We start from the raw sequence: 17,574 nt of genomic DNA, 5'->3' as shown, positions 1-17,574 counted from the left end.
TGCGAGTAAACGGTCGAGAGCGCGCATTAGTGACAAAATTAAACATTAATTGTTGAATTAAATGTGATGATGAATGTTCCCGCTGCCTACGACATGTTTATTGTGACGGCCATTTGTTGTTGTTGCCCTGGCGACCAGGAGATCGATGATTGATCGGTGTTCGGTGTTCGGTCGCCATGTTGACAGCATTCATCGTGATTTTTCACTTAACAGAGTGGGCCACCTGAAGGCTGCCATCCATTAAAATGTAATATGTAAAACAACGCAACGCCCTAGCCGCAAATATGAAGGAGATATTGCAGCTATAGACACTCAGCTGCTCCCAGCGCAGTCATCTGGCTTGACCACCTGAATGCGAAGTTTTAGTTGTTGATCTGCATCTACATCAGCCATACGAAAGAAGAATATTGTGACGGGTATGCTGATGTATTCCTCTCAGTCTAAACATTAACACGGGGAACTCGAGGTGACAAAAAATATGGAAACTCACTCCAGGGACGGAATATCAACAGGCTGATGGGCACATCTCCGTCATGAATGGAAAATTAAAGACAAGCCAGAGCAGTGCGATTGTGGCCATGAAACCTAAACTATGGACTGTATAGTAATCATTGCGGTCTGCGCTCTTTCAACGGAGGAATAGTAAAACTCATCGGACTCTGTCCTGAAGCCCTCTCGTCCGGTCGTGCCTAGCAGCTGACCTCGACATTGGCTTTTAGCTCCAGGATTTATTGGCATCATACGCGAGAAAATAATGGGGCTCATTGATAATGATAACAATGAGTATTACAGCGGCGCTTGGTTAAGTACCTCACTTCACATATCCTCTCAACCAATGCATTGCCCTGCGGCAGTCTAGTCAAGGGGACCCCCGAAGGCAGCCGTCTCTGTTCAACACAAAGTGAAAACACAGCACTGTGACCATGGGGTGAAACGGTGGCGAGATGTTAACTACCTCTACTGATATACAGGAGGTCATGGGTTCGATCCCGACCCTGACGATGTCGGCATATTAGGCGTTTGCATGTTATGCCCGCAGATTTTTCTCACTGTTCCTCCGGTATTCTCTCCACATTTAGAAACGTGCGTTTAGAGTGTTTGGCTGCTATAAATTTCCACACGATAAGCCACTTTTTCAGTTATCCTTTGTGGCCAGGTCGCTTCTGAAAAAGCTATACAGCTCAATGGGTCTCACCTGGTATAATATTTTTTTATTTCATTTTAGTTCATTAGCCTGCTAGTAGTGGGCGCAATTGCTACGTGGCAATTTGAAAGACTTGCTTAACTGAGATTGCTAGATTGAAAACTAATTTCTATAGAACTGCTTTTTGTGTTTAGTTTGTTGTCCTTCCCCCGTACCTCCGATTAGCACGGTTGGCTACGTACGGTGCGAAAGAAGTTCAACATACATACAGACAGACATACATACAATCTGCGAGTTCAGAAACCCCTCAAATAGGGCGAATGTGGACCATGACTGCCGACACACGCAGTGGCCTACTCCTCTTTTCCGAATAACGCCCGCGGCATCTTTAACGTCCGTTACGAAGAGGAGGAGAGCCGCGGGCGGGGGAGGGGTGGGAGGAGGTGGGGGTTGTCCGTCGCCGCTGCGAGCGTGGGAACGGCACCTTCTTGTGGCTCTTGAGCACGGAGGGCGTGACGAAGGCCTTGTCGCACAAGTCGCACTTGTACTTCTTGTGGCCGTCGTGCACCACCTGGATGTGCACGTTGAGCGTGTCCTTGCGCTTGAACGTGGCGTCGCACTGCTCGCACTTGAACGTCCGTTCGTCTGCGGCGGGAGGACAAAGACAAAGGAAAAGATCCCCCGATCGCACGCGGCTGGTGTTGGGAGAACGAACCCGCAGCCCGAAACGATTGGATTGTCCTCAAAACTTACACGATCCGACCGAAAAATCAAATAACGAATCGCAATATTGGTCGCGAAAGTCGACGCGCTCAGTTTATTCGCCTAGGTGCAGAATGGTCAAAATGCATACGACGGCCTAATATGCTTCATGTGTTTTGTAAGAAAAAAAATATCACAGCGGAAAAACAATGACAAAGATCGCCCCCATCTTGCCATGCAGGTGACTTTAATAACATATCATTGACAGCAGTTTGTCTCAAGGAAAGCGCAGAGTTGGGAGTTCACTGCGGAGAAGCTGTGTTCTTGGTGGCCGGAGCAACGAAACGTGGAAATTCACAGGCGACGTTTCTGTGTTTAATTTCACTGCAGCCTTCGCACTCAGCCAAAACGCTTTAGCGAGCACATTTGTAACAGAAGCTTCGACATCGCGAGCCTCGCCATGCCCCGCAGGCATGCCTCCGATTAGCACGGTTGGCTCTGTACGGTGCGAAAGGAGTTCAACGTACGTGCGCGTCGAGACAACGCGAGCCCTGTGAGCGATCGACGTTGCGCCACGCGGCCGTCTGGCTCGCCATGCCCAAGCGGCGGCGAGCGACGTACGACCGCGCTTTCCCCATGACCCGATGGAGGGGGGCGGCGATGCTGCTAAGTTCGCAAATCATGCCGCGACATCATGGTGTCGCCCCTTTCAAGTCGGCCGAGACCGCGCGACCGCAGAAACAGCGGTTGCTTGGGACCGTCGCCCACAATTCTCCCCTTGGCGGCGGTGGGAATGAATCTCGGGACAATGCTGTAATGTGTCCCGCGTCGTATGTTTTGCCCGTGCGGTTATGTGCTTCATCTCTGAGTCATGCACTGAAGACCGGCACAGTCATAAAATGAAGACTTGCTTTTTAGATGAATTCCATTTTACATGTTTTATGTGAGGATCGTACGCAGCTCAATAAATACAATGTGGTTTTATGCATTGTGTCTCACGCGACGCCATCTCAAGATGCTGTCTAGAACCAGCGGGGATGTTCATTTCATACAGAGAGGAAAGCAGTCGGCCAGAGGCAGAGGAGAGAAGGAAGGCCTTGACGCGAAGAATATGGGCAGGGAGTCAACGGCACGGATGGTTTGGGGGAAGGGAATTCCAGACTACAGGGCCAGCATTGGAGAAGCAGTCATCTGTCATAATTTGTAGCTGCAAGGTTAGCATCAGGCAACCGGTGTTCTATAAATGTGTATGGGCACACAGGAAAGGCCGTGTGTCTGGTGGCACAAATCACGTCAAGTGATTTTTATTTCCCCCATTTACTTTTATGACTTTAGATGACAGACTCGGGGAAAACACCTCTCAGCGTGCGTGTTTGTGTGGAATCACCCAATGCGGCCTCATTCCAGCACGACAGGCACAAGCGCGCGAGTGTTCCACTTGGGACGCTTGGTTCAGAGCAGAGGGTGCCGAGTCACGGCTGTCGATGGGGAGGGGGACGCTGCCACCGCGGTGCGACGGTTGGCCGCCCGCCGGACTCGCAATCCGGGGGTCGCCGCTTCGGTTCGGTTCGATCTCCCGGCGCGGCAGTTGAAACGATCGGCAAGTTTCTCAAATCCCCCCGTCGCCACCTCCGTCCGCGCGGCAGCATAAATTGGCGTGACCGCAGTTAGTCCATCGGCAGGTTGCGTGTGGCGGGGTAAAGTGTGGGTACTTCCACCTCTTCGCAGGTGTCTGGCCAGAGTTGAAGAGTAGACCAAATACCCTCTAGAGAGGCTCACTAGAACGTGCTCCAGTGCTATCAGCACCTGGCAAGCCCTGGTGGTTTACCCACCGTGAAAAATGAAAGACGTGTTGTGCAATGTTTATGCCATAAAGTCGCGAGCAATATTGTCGACATCCTCCTTGCTCCGTTTCACAAAATGGAGTAACATTGACCGTGAGCAGCACACACTGTGATTGGCTGGAGAAGTCACATGTTCATCATTGTTTTTTAATCGATGCATGCAGCCGAGGTACCTGCATATAAAACATTCTACCGTGGTACTTCCACTTTAGAAATGGCTGCATGATGTTGTTTCTTTTTACAATTCAGCTTCGTGGCACTATGCGTCACGGCGTGCCCACCACTTGGCACCTTTTGGGCACATTTGTAGCGCATTGGTTCTCATCTGTGGCATTACTAAATAAATACATCGCTCGCTCACTTTGGGTTTAACAAGTAGCAGGCTTTCGCGACCAATATCATCCATAATAGAGGTTTTTGGGGTAGATCTCGTAAATATATAAATGTGTCGTTAAAACCCAGCACCAACCGACACAGCCAACTAGTAAGGGTTGTCACGTAAACAGAACAAGGTCAAAGAGCTCGCATAATGCACATGCATAATGTACGTTGACTCAGTAATCCCCCCCCCCACTTTGCGCAAGAGCGCAGAAGTGTGGTCACCACATCTATATAAGGAACGAAACAGATGGACTTCTCCACAAGTCTGGCTGTCGCCTGATGAAGCTGGTTGTAATTACTGGCGAAACGTCGTACTCAGATTGTAAATGTTTTGTGGCTTGGCTCTCCAACACACCGGTGTGCTGTACTAGTGACGAATTGGCCACGTTCTGTTTACATGACAACCCTTACTAGTTGGCTGTGTCAGGTGGTGGCGGGTTTTAACAACACATTTATATATTTACACGATCTAACCCAAAAAAAACTCTATTACGGATAACTTTGGGTGTTCCCAGTGTTCGCTGAACATTTTTTCAATAAAAAGCATTCACGTGGATGTGTTTTTGAAGAAAAAAATAGTTTTTGAACACTTTTAATTACTTCGTTATTTTATACATATAAACAAAGTTATTTTCACGCTTGTTTGCAGGTTTTTTTTCCCCCAATCTAAAATAAGGCACAATCAACGTTGGGTTATTTACCCGGGTGTTTGGACCCAGAAGCTATTATTGCAACAGTGGCTACAAGGGTTCCCTTCTATTAACTCTCTAAGAGGCCAGTTAATTTCACCGTAAACATCTCATTTGCCACCACGCACAAGAAACACCATTTATAATGCACTCGGCTGCGGCGATTCATTTGGCGACGCGATAATACCTTGGGAAGAAACGCGAGTTGTCGTGCGACTGTGGCATTGTACAATCTGTAACGCTTGGCAGGCACGCCCGCTAGGCCGTGGGCTGTAGCGCGTTCGCCGCTCGTTGCAGAAGTAAATTGATAACAAATAATTCAACTTCATAGAGCGCCCTTAAACAATCGTTCTCAGGGCGCTAAACTAAAAAAAAGTTCACGGTTCACAAATCCAGCAACCGCCCTGGTTATTACCGCAGCGTGCACTAACCACGGTAATACTACGCGCAGTCTGCTTCGCAACGGACACTAAAGATCCCCTTGATGGAATTCGCAAGAGTGGGCCATTTTGTGTGCAGGAGTCAGGATTCACATTTGCCCAAATTCGAAAATTACTCAATTGAGACTATACACACAGCAGCAATCATCAACTGCCCGCCCCCGAATGGAAGACTTGCAAATGAGGCTCGTCCTGGTCTCTTGAGTTCTCACCTGGTTAAACAAAATAAACTTTAAATACAGAAACTCCTTCATTGTTGTACCTCCCTACTCCCAAAGCAAGAGAGCAAATAAACACATCAATTTGTCAGTCTGGCAGCAAGAGGCAGCCGGCACACTGCTAAATGTTCCTTAGGTGACAAAGTAGGGCGTCACCTGCTATCCTGCAACCTCCAGGCTGCATCTGCAGCTGCCAGAGCTTGACGTAAAAAAAGACCCCAGAGGAGGTTAAAAGATAAATACATTTTTTTTTAAAGCAGAATGTTATAAATGATCTTCACTGGCGCGATGAAAACATCTCGTGCGTCGGCCGTCGATGGATCGCCGCATTGCAGGACCGTGAGAAGTGGCGACGGCTTCAGGGAGCGAGGCTTTCATCCAGCAGTGGATTGACCAAGGTTGATGACGACGACGATGATGATGAAAACCTCACGACCGTGGCGGCGGTGGTGGCGGTGGTGGCGGCGGATCACTTGCGGCGCGACGCGCACAAATTAGTCACCCGAGCCGAGCGACCGCCTCGTAAACATCCCCCTTCACTCAGGGAGCACTCGGCAGGGCTGGTGAGAAAGAGACCGGTCTGTTTCCCCGAATACTGAGGAACTCCATTGATGGGCGAATGTAAAAACGACGGTTGGCAAACGCACTTCGAGTGAAAAAATATCTGCTCTTGAGGCTAATTGCAACAAAAAAAGCGTTGAAATAATAAATCAATTTAAAGGATTATTGTGCATAAAATTGCCATGTTGACTCCTTGTTTGCTTGTTTGTCCTCTTCCAACAGTTTTCCGGTCAACATGTTCTCTAGAAATGAGGGCTTCACTTCAGCTGCTGTCTGTGGCTTGGACAAATATTTCCGCACCCAGCACACCACATCCAGTATCCCTCTCAGCACACCTCTCAGTATACCAATATATGGCGCTCATCATCTCCCGTTTCCAACCATGAGGCGGTGGTGGAAACTCTGCATCCCTTGTGACCGGGGTCGAGCCTCATCCATAGGGCAGTGATTCCTAACCTGGGGTGCACCCACCCCCTGTGGATGTGAGATGCCCTTTCTGGGGGTGCTAGACATGCCAGATTTTTCTAGAAGGAAAATCATCGAAACACAAGCTAGGCAGGAGCGCGTAAGTACAACTACATTGTTACATCGAGCCTCTATGTTTGATCAAATGATATATTGTTTAAACGATTCAGTGGTCAAGGTCAATAACCACTTCCCCACTGTGGTATGCGCACCTCAAATTATCACAGATGGCCGACATACGGTGTGAGAAAAGTTCAAACATACATACGTGCATATGCACCGAATTGACTTCCGAAGGGATGATGGGACTGAGGCGACACCCAACCAGGAGTTGAACTCGCAACCTTCCGACTACGAGCCGTTTCGCTCTGCCGCAGGAGCCACATGGCTGGTTAAAGCCTCGGTCGTAACAGACGTATACGCATGATAAGCTAACGTAACATTTTTATTTATGTTTACTTGTGGAGCTTTGTTTTTTTATCCAGCATCAAGGAGCCCTTAGACACGGGGAGGGAGAGAGAGAAAGTGATGGTGGCTGATGCCAGGGAGACGCTGAGTTAAGCGTCAGTCGTGGAGCATTTGTAACACAATATTGCAGCTGTACATGATTTCACCCGGGGGACGGAGGGGAAGAGACACATCGGGAAGAAACGGCTGCCAAGAATATCTGATTTGGCTGCAGAGTTATAGGTTAATTGCGTTTATAAAGGCAAGACCCAGAGAAGGGCACGGGGATGGGTGTCGGTAAATCCCTGCAGATGCTACTCCACAACCACATGGACCTACCGTGATTAACGAGAGAACGGCGAACATCATTAGAATTCCGTTGCTGCGGGCAATTTACAGTCACTCGTACTGAGCTTATTACCCAGCGTTGCAGGATATTATTCGATCCAGAATAACTTTGTCAGGAAGCGACTGATTAAGCCGAACTTTTACACTGACGCTGCAGGTTAATTTTGAAAAAAAGTGTTGGGGGGGGGGTGGCGATGGTTGCCCTTAAGGTAAGATAAATTATGTCAGTCAGATGAAAGGCATCACCTTGATGTTATTACGTCCTCCAAGAAAGCTAAGCCTCAAACACTGCGCAGGAATGTGGAGAAAGTGTACGCAAGGATACGAGGAGCAGCGGCTATTTTTGACTCAGGATTTTATTGAAGTCTTGGGAGGATATGGAATCGGAGTAACCGGAGGAATCGCATGCACAGGAGGAGGTGACACCCAACACTGCAATTTCCTGATCACCTACGACACCCGGCAAGCCCTCGTGATTCACCCGCCCAAGTGCTATCCAGGCTAAAACCTGCTTAGCGTCTCAGATCCCACGCGATTGGGTACGTTGAGCGTGATTTGCTATAAGATACGCATGGGACCACGAGCATAGCTTTGGTCATCAATCATATGTATGGGTGGCGAGGAATGACAAAAATGCGATTGTGTGCCAGAGATGTCATTTAAATTTAAGTGGATGGTATTGCGTTCGCAACAGTGGGACAGAGTTCCAGGCAATCAGTGCAGCTGCAGATAAACGCCACTCAGCCAGGACGTGATTTTGTGCGATGTCCTTTTACATACAGGCCACATCGAATAAATTCTCGAACATCCATCCCTCTTTCGGATGCTCGAAATAGTTGGGCATATGCGAGACACCACCATAAACTATGTTTATATGAACACAAACATGCCCCTACACAAGCAACTACACTAATAAGGCATGCAACTATTAAAAAAAGTGCTTTGAAGTCAAATTTTTCTTTGAAGTGAAGGTCGCTTTGAAGTCAATGTATCAAGAGTTTTCAGTGCATTCACTCAACGTTATTAAGTGAATGTATCAAAGCATTTTGAGTTAATCCGTGTGGACACAATGCCTTACAGTGCTGTGTATAATGGTCATTGCTCACGAGAATGGGCACTCATACATTCCACTATCACAGAGGCAATGAAAACGCACGGGCTCTGCAATATTGACACTCCATCATTGCTAAGGCATTCTTTATGTGTGCACAAACTGACTATAACATGTTTTTTTATTTTACCAGGTAAGGCCCACTGGAGCCATATGTAGCTTTTTTTCAGAAGCGACCTGGCCACAAATGATAGCTAAACGAGGTTGGTCATCATGTGGAAATGTATAGCAGCCAAATATTCTAAACACATGTTAATTGTAAATGTGGAGGGAAAAAACGGAGGACTTGGAGAAAAATCCACTCAACCATAACCATGGGGAAAAAGAGCCATGCAAACTCCAAATATACAGGTGTCAGGGTCGGGATCGAACCCACAACCTCCTGTATACCAGGCGAGCGAGTTAATGACAGCTCTGGCCACATGACTGCACCTTCACTTTGTAAAGCCGGTCACTGCTGTAACCATGGTCCACATCAGAACATCAACAGGCCGATAAGCGCATCTCCTTCATAAATGGAAAAAATAAAGACACAAGCCACAGTTCGATTGTAGCCATTCAACCCAAACTATGAACCATATAGAAAACACACTGTAGCCTGCGCTCCTTCAACGGAGAAGGAGGAATAGCAAAACAACACGGACTCTTTCCTGAAGCCCTCTCGTCGTGACTAACAGACCTCGACATTGGGCATTTAGCTGCTCATCAGTTTGACATACAGAAGAATAGAATAGCCGGGCATAAGCTCCGAATGCCCTGCTGCTGGGCAGCGATGCATGTGTGTCTGTTGGGAGTGCGGCAGCGATCTCACTGTTGTGGATGAGAAGATGCCGCTGCAGAGAGAAGGGCGTGCGGAAGAGGGCCTTGCATTCCTCGCACTGGAAGGGCCGCTCCTCCGAATGCGTCTTGCCGGGAACGTGGAGAGGTAAATAAAAAAAAACATCGGACAAAAAAAACATTTTGTAAAATAACAGTCGGAACAAATGGCGTGGTCACGTCCGTATGTATATTGAAATAATTTCGCACCGTACGTAGCCTACCGTGCTAATTGGAGGTACAGCGGTCGAAACGACGTTCAGCCGTGCACGCGTGCAAGGAATGCAATAGTGGTTGTCAGTTGCGGTCGCCATCAAATATGAGCCTTGCTGACTGAGTGTATTGGCAATTATAGATGCCACCGGTATTTACTGGGAAAGCTGTTCAACATATATACGTGCTCAATAGAATTTTCGGTAAAAGCAACACGATATTTAATTCATGAAAAACACTGAAATATATACTTTGTAAAATGAAATGTTACTACCGAAAAACCGCGAAGAGCTTTGCATAATTGTTCTTGGTTTTTATCATTGCGGTGCCATGGTGGCGAGACGTTAACTACCTCGCCTGGTATATAGGTAATGGGTTTGATCCCGATCCCGACCCTGATGACTGTATATTTGGAGTTTGCAAGTTCTCTGTGGTTTTATGGGTTTTTCTCCGTTTTTTCCCTCCACATTTAGAAACACGCGTTTAGAGTACTTGGCTGCTATAAATGTCGACATGATAAGCCACTTCGCTGAGCGATCAGTTGTGGCCATGTCGCTTCTGAAAAAGAGCCATATAGCTCAGTGGGCCTTACCTGGTAAGATAAAAAATAGTTTAACGTTTTTTTTCTTTTCAACATAGTTGCACTCAAGTAAAAAAAACTGGTCCAGTGTTCGCCCCGCATAATTAAATCATCATCAATCCACTGCTGGATGAAGGCCCTCCCCAGGCACTTAGGGCCACGCATCGTAACAATCCACGCAGCACCTGCGCACAAACTGATTTCATCGCTCCACATTCCAATCCTTCTAGCCATGACATGTCCTGCTTCTCTTAACATATTGAATGATGTCATGAAACCTGCACATGTTCTCTCACCCACGTCATCACACGTGGTCTGGCAGAGCTCTGCAGTTAACTGACCAATTGTTCGTTTGTTTTGTCGATGAAACGGAGCCCTTAGTTGTATTTGTTGATGCTACATTAGCCAGATAGAACGTTTCCTGCACTCACCAATGTTCTGGGTTAGACTTTAGTTTCACTTTTGTGAAGCAAGAGAGGGGGGGGGGGTGAGCACTGATGGAGTGGTTAGTGCACTTCGCTTTTCAACCCAGCGTCATGAGTTGGATTCCCGGCCATGGCTCAAATCAGTAGCGAGTAATATCTGAACAGATTCTGAGCACCCTCATCACGAACGCACATACTGACCAGCGTGGTGAAGTATGGTGGAACAAGACTCATGATCGACAAGGTGTGGGAGGAAATTCATCTAGCAGTGGACTGATAAACGACTGAGTATTATTAGTGTAATTATTCAAACCAATAATAAAAATGATTTACATTTATACTGGCGATTGCTTAACCGATTCCCATTCCAATGACATATGTGTACGTCAATATTGTTCATACGATTCCGTTCCTCCAAAGAAAAACTCTGACGTACACGCACGTCATCAGAACGGATTCGGAAGAAAAAATAAAAGAAAATAACTTTAATGATACCGAGGCTCCCAAAAAGGACATGCGGGAGGGTGTGTGGCACAGTTTGGCACCAGCTATCATAGGGAGCGGTCGTGTCGCTACAGCTCTCTGCGGTTGAGTGAAATGTATTTAAAAGCAACGGCGCTACTATGCCTCCCTAAATAAAATTAGCGGTGAACGGGAAATCCACCCTGCAACTTGCAGACGTCTCGGAACGACGGGAAAGGGTTAATTGCGGTTCCTGCAACAGCGAGGGGCTGCATCCTCTCCACGGCGGAGAGATAATGATGAGACGCGGCTCGCCCCTCGCGACGGGACCCCTTGAGAAGATCCCTCCCTCCAACGCAACGACGTCGTACTCCAGACGGGAGCGCCGCGTTGGTTTCCCCGCGCGGATTTGGTCTCAACTTCCACGTTGAGTGAAGTTAACCAGACATGCCCCTTCCTCCTCCTTTCCTCGTCTCTTTCCTCTCCTGCTATCATCACGTGGTATCTTTCTCCCTCCCCACGACCCCATTCATCGCGCCAGCTCTTCTCTAATTTTCTCATCGCAAAATAATCGCACTGCGTACCGTGTTGGGTTTTTTGTCGTCGAACTCACCAGGAGCCATGTCTAACAGAGAGGGCCGTTGCCGATGAGCGTCCGGCAGTTCATCGCCAATGGCTCTGCTGATGAAGACGCTGAATGTCGAATCCGGTGCTTGTGTTTTAAGCCTGATGCTCGCCGAAATGATGCACTCTCAATAGGTCCTGTGGCTGATGGGACGAGTAAAATATATACACCCTTTTTTTTTCCTGGATACAAATATTGGAAGGAGGTGTAATTGTGCGCTGATTGATCCTCATCATTTTTATACCATAGATGTTGAATGCAGTGGGTTGTGTTGATATAATCGCTGTCTCCCCACTTGCTGTATACTATGGTCGCTGTGCTGTTGCTGAAAAGGATGAACAAAATGGGACGTGGCATCTGCAGCCCCAGAGAAACCCCTCCTCCCTGCACTGGTAAACAACGGCCTCTCGAACACATAACACTCGCAGATTTTAAATCCCAAGCAATGTTGTCCGCACAATTCAAGGTTTTAGGGGCAAGTCAGCTGCTCTGACGGTTGTCTTAAATCCCTGCAGAGTCTGGTTTACATTGCTGTAAAGATAATGTGGCTGCTTGAATGCCCTTTGTGTGACTACTTTAGTTTGTGGCTTTAAATTAACCACATAGCCAGGGTAACCATATGGTTTTGCTGTTCCAACTAAGACACATACAAAAAAAAACGGCGGTTTGCATTCAAGCTGTGTTTGCTTTGCACAAATTGTATCGAGGCATTTGTGAAATTCCTGCCACTTGACCAAAGGCACGTGGCACAACAGGAGGGCTTCACGTGGCTGACCAGGACATCGAGACAGCAGAGTTCCCTGGCTAAGCCATGCTCTACAGACACACTAAATGGCCTTCACACCAGAAACTCTCCCTCTTTAATAACATGGCAAAGCAGAGACTGACCAAACGAGTCGACAAAACTGCTCACCAATACGTAGAACCTGCGACTTTTTACGTAAATTACACATCGCTAAACTACATAAAGTATTCCAACAACAACAAATTTGAACAACGTGATCATTACACCTTACTCGGTTCTTACCTCGAGGAACGGCGACACGTAACGGCGCAATGCCACATTAACGACTCGCTGGAGACTGTGGAATATGCGGCTACGTGAAGAGGTTGGATTTGTGAACATCTGAAGACAATGACGGTTAAACTGACTGCACAAATGCCAAGTGTGTGTTTGCGAGGAAGACCCGAGCAACCAGTCACGTATGGGCAAGAGGCCACATATCATCAATCATCATCATCATCATTCTCCGCGAACTATCCATTGCTGAATGAAGACCTCCCAAAGTCATACACCATCTCGCCACTGTCTCCTGATGCAACGGTCCATATTGGTGTTGTACCCGAGCTGATTAAGCTGATTTGGCCACAAAGACAAAGACCCCACCCCTATAGCCTCAACAGACTGTTGGGGCAAGTGCTGTTAGCAAGCCCCTATGAAGGCTGGCACGGCACACGAGGGGGTGGGTGGCCAAAACCACGCCTGGCCACTTTTGTCTCCCAAGTGACGATGTTTAGACACCACACCAGGTGCTCATTTGAGGCTGAGTCGACCTAGGTAAGGCTCAGGACTGGATCAGATAATCGTCACCGGTGTTGGCCGTGAGCAGGAATCGAACTCGAGTTGCCGAATTCGTAGCGCAGTGTGCTAACTGCTACCCCACCGCTCCCCACGCACGCTCACAATGCAAGACCAAGATGCCATCAGGGGCCTAAAGCCACCACCGCACCTCACCAACGTTGTCTACTCTCTGCCAGATGCCGCAGCTGCTGCTGCTGCAGGTAGACACGCAGCGACCGCCACGCCCTGCCCCGACAGTCTCCCACCGTCCGCTCTGAGCTCTTTCCCTCGGTCGCCACACTCGTGGACACAATAAGAACATGGCTTCACAATATCGCTGTGGGTGGTTTTCAAACATGACGCAGCGCACAATGACCACGCTTGCGAGCTTTTGACGCGGATTTAATTTTTGCCACCAATGTTACGATTAGTAATTGGAAATCCACGCAAACCATGTATCATCTTAAACTTTTGGTACTCAATTAGCTCCAAAAGTTTTTCCTCCACATCGCCAACGTTTTGTCTGTGTACTTTGTGGTGTACAGCGCCTTGAGCACCTTGTAGAAATACGTTTTATGAATATAATGGGATTCATAATATTACGAATAAATATGTCACGTGAACAAACTTGCCAATGTATGACTGCAAACGATTCCATTGGGGTCTTCTTTTCTGTCCCCTTTACAGCCTCCGCTGAGCTTTTCCGTATTTTTCCCATGGTAAATTGGCGAGCGGGCGAGGCTAGCGAACCATCCACCCCATTAATACTGAGCTTTGTAGCAAGTGCGGTGACAGAGGCAGCACTTTGTATGAATATTGCGTCTGAATACAACGACAACGCCTCGCTCTATGCGGCCGAGGACATTGCACGAAAGGGGAAATAATATGAACTATAAATTGAGCTGTAAACTATTTTTATGATTATTACCAGGTAAGGTTTTCGCAGAAAATAAGTTTGGAAGTCGGTAGCGTCCGAGACGGCGTTTTGCGACAGTTTGATTGCAATATTCTTTTTTACAAATTAAGCTTTTGAAATGGTTAACAGATGCCACAGGTATATGGGTGGTAAGCAGCAGAAAAGTTTTACCTTCATGCTGTCACAATTACACAGATGACATGAGTGCTATTACGTATAAAAAAAAACGCAGGCATCTAATTTGCCAACGTTTTTTGCTCATTGAAAGAGAATCCACATATAATCAAAATATTGTAATTGAGGCCAGAATACAAATTAACCGTTAATTGGATAATTACTTCCAAAAGAAATTAAAACTACCTTGAACAATTAATCAACTTTCATGAAGATCAGATGGCCAGATGGCGTAAAAAAATCATTGATTATTCACGTGCGGTTGAAAAATATCTGTTGACAGCCAGAATTGATGAGGCTGGTTGTAATTACCGGCACAACGTCAAATTCGAATCGTAAATGTCGTGGGATTACTCTCCAACACACCGGTGTGCTGAACTAGTGACTAATTGGCATGTTTTGTTCACGTGACAAACCTTACTAATTGGCTGTGTCTGGTGGTGGCGGGTTTAACGACGCGTTTATGTTTACGCGATCTCACCCAAAAACCTCTATTATGGATAATATCGGTCGCGTAAGCCTACGTGTTTAAATGCACAACAAACCGAGTCACTACAAACACAACTGCAAGCCACCGGGAAGTTACAAGACATTGATTCCTGCAGTCACGAAAGCTTCAAATGAAGAAGACATTGGGAAGTTCACCAGCAATTGTTTGAGCAGAGATAACTCTGCTGATGATACACCTGAATGCCGAAACAGTTCCTTGGTTTATTTTTAATCAAGGCAATGCTGCTGACAAAAAATACATTTAAAACCATTTTTTTTATTTTACCAGGTTAGGCCCACTGAGCTACATGACTCTTTATTCTGAAGCGACTTGGTCAGAAGTGATAGGTCAACAAAGTGGCTCATCACGTGGACATTTATAGCAGCCAAATATTCTAAACACATGTCGCTTCTAAATGTGGAGTGGAAAACCGGAGGACCCGGAGATAAAAATAAATAAAAAGACGCACTCCCAGAGGGCCGTGCGGCCAATGGGCTGCAGCCGTATTGTCTGCTTATTTTATTTTGTTACAAGACAATGTGGTTTTATAAATCCAGAAACTGTGACGTTTTACATTCCGCCTTTTAGCGAGGGACCATACGATAATTTTCAAAGGCTATTTCAAATTTCGTGCCGTGAGATAAGATAGCTTGAGATAGATAGCAATAGCACAAGAAATAAACAGAATAGAATTTAAAGCAAGCAGATGTGTTCCTTCGAAGACGGGAGGAATAGACTGGCAACACTATCGCAGAGGTCAAGCAGAGTGGATCGCGAGGAGAGAGGACATCTGGAGAGAAGGGCGGATGAAAAAAACTCATTTGGCAGCGGTGTCTTAGAGAGACGGTGAAAAGGAGTATACGTCAAAGGGAGAGGACAAAACACGAGGTTGCCTCTCAGAAGCAGACCTTGAATGTGAAGAAGATCCAGCCAGAAAAAATATACTATCAAGTTTCTTCATCCATCTTGGCGATGTGCGTACGCGGAGATAATTATAAGGATAATAAATCGAGCACGAATGTTTGTGCCCGGCACAAATAGACTGCTCCTGATAGAGTGCAGCTTCACAGCCAGCCTTGAGTTATCTTGTCTCACGATTCAATGAGATGGGTGACTTATGGTTCCAGCTCCTGCTGTGTGTGGAGTGTATCGCTCACAGATAAGCTCTGAACGAAGAGTGGTGCGCTAATCCGGGGTTCAATCATTTATTTCCAAACTAATGCTCGTGAACCATTCATCTGCCAGTTTTAGAGTCTGGGTCAATAGTTCCTCGAGTCGATTATTCGGCTGTGAAACTGGCTCGGTGACACAGAAGTTGACCTTTAAAACTATTTTCAAAGTTTTTCAAGGTTTAAGAATCTTTCCCCAATGTTTCAACTGCCGCACCAGGAGATCGAATGGAACCGGTGACCTCTGGATTGCACATCCACCGTGCTACCCGTAACACCACCGTATGACACTGGCATCACACAACATCTGAATCTGGTTCTGGAGCAAGCGGGGCTAATGACGTCAGGGGGCACCATGGTGGTGAGATGTTCACAACATCGACTGGTATGCAGGAGAGCATGGGTTCGATCCCGACCCTCACACCGCATATTTGGAGTTTGCGTGTCTTTCTCCCCATGGTCTTGTGTATTTTTCTCGGGGTCCTCCGATTTTTCCCTCTAGATTTAGAATCAACCTGCGTTTATAGAGTATTTGGCTACTGTAGATTTCCACGTGATAAGCCACTTCATTGAGCTATAATTTTTGATAGTCAGGTCACTTCTGAAAAAGAGCTACAGTATATAGTTCAGTAGGCATTACCTGGTAAAATAAAAACAAAAGTTCAGTCGATAGTCAATTACATCTGTCCCTTGCGCTATGACGTAAGCAGCATAACCATGTCACGGCACGACTTCTACAGCCAAAAGAACAACCCTGGCTCCTTCTGAGCCATGCCCGGCACGGCTCGGTTTTGCCAGTGGAAAGGAAGTAACAGAGAGAGGCTGGGATCACCCCCACGGCTTTGACGAGAACAAATTTCCCAGCATCATTAGCTCCAGCATGATGGATTCTGGGCTTGGTGCGGTTTGTGTTCACAGCTGTTAACCTCGTCAACCTCGCCAGCCTCTCAGACCTTCACGGGGAACTCCAACCGTGGCCGCGTGAGTACGGGCTGCTCAGAGTGAAACTACGCGAGCTGCGGAACGGTAGCACAGAAGTTCCGGGCCGCGGTTCTCTGTCGGCAACCTCAAACAACTCGGCTAACCAGTGGGGGCTTTGGATGGAGAGTTCTGCTCGCTGTGTTGATGGTCCAGGATTGACCGAAACGGAGAGAAGTTCTTTAAACGAGGATGAGTCGTCCCCTTGTTCACTCTCGACGCGTTCCGTTGGGTGACGACAGTTAAACATTTTAAATGAAAATAAAACTTGGTGATGCTGCCAGTGGTGTAATTAAAATATATATTATACCACGTAAGGCCCACTGAGCTATATAGATATTTTGCAGAAGCGACCTGGCCACAAATGACAGCTCAATGAAGTGACTTATCACGTGGGACTGTGCAGCAGCCAAATACTCGATACGTGCGTTTCTAGATGTGGAGGGAAAAACCGGAGGACCCGGAGAAAAATCCACGCGCCCATGGGGAGAAGATGCAAAATCCAAAATATACAGCAGCAGGCGTCAGGGTCACGATTGAATCCACGACCTCCTGCATACCAGGCGAGGGAGTTAACATCTCGCCATCTCGGCACCACGGCACCGTAATAGTTGGCATGCTACTGTAATTGCAATCCAGACGTCGGTCGCTGGTTCGATCTCCCGGAGGGGCGGTTGACGTAATGTGCAAGATTATTAAAACCCCACCACCCCTGATGAGCCACAAAGCTCTGTTTCACAGGTGTCCGGCGGGTGTCCAGCAAAGCGGACATCGTGATGGTGCGGCGACGTCACGACGGGCCAGCAGTCTCTCGG

The 17,574-nt window shown here is 47.3% G+C and overlaps 1 protein-coding gene across 1 annotated transcript in view; it reads right to left on the bottom strand.

Moving 5' to 3' along the window:
* The window catches only part of PRDM5 (PR/SET domain 5), a 119,019-nt gene that overhangs the window by 35,765 nt on the left and 65,680 nt on the right, over positions 1–17,574 (bottom strand). The window contains exons 11-12 of the mRNA XM_078613282.1: positions 9,162–9,255; positions 1,629–1,789 (exon numbers count right to left, since the gene is read on the bottom strand). Coding sequence (XP_078469408.1) covers positions 1,629–1,789; positions 9,162–9,255 — 255 coding nt within the window. The remainder of the gene's footprint in view (positions 1–1,628; positions 1,790–9,161; positions 9,256–17,574) is intronic.

The sequence above is a fragment of the Lampetra planeri genome, chromosome 41 (genome assembly GCF_965212315.1).
Source record: "Lampetra planeri chromosome 41, kcLamPlan1.2.h2, whole genome shotgun sequence".
NCBI classification, from domain to species: domain Eukaryota; kingdom Metazoa; phylum Chordata; class Hyperoartia; order Petromyzontiformes; family Petromyzontidae; genus Lampetra; species Lampetra planeri.
The sequence above is the reverse complement of the archived record's forward strand: the minus strand, read 5'-3'. Positions and strand labels throughout refer to the sequence as shown.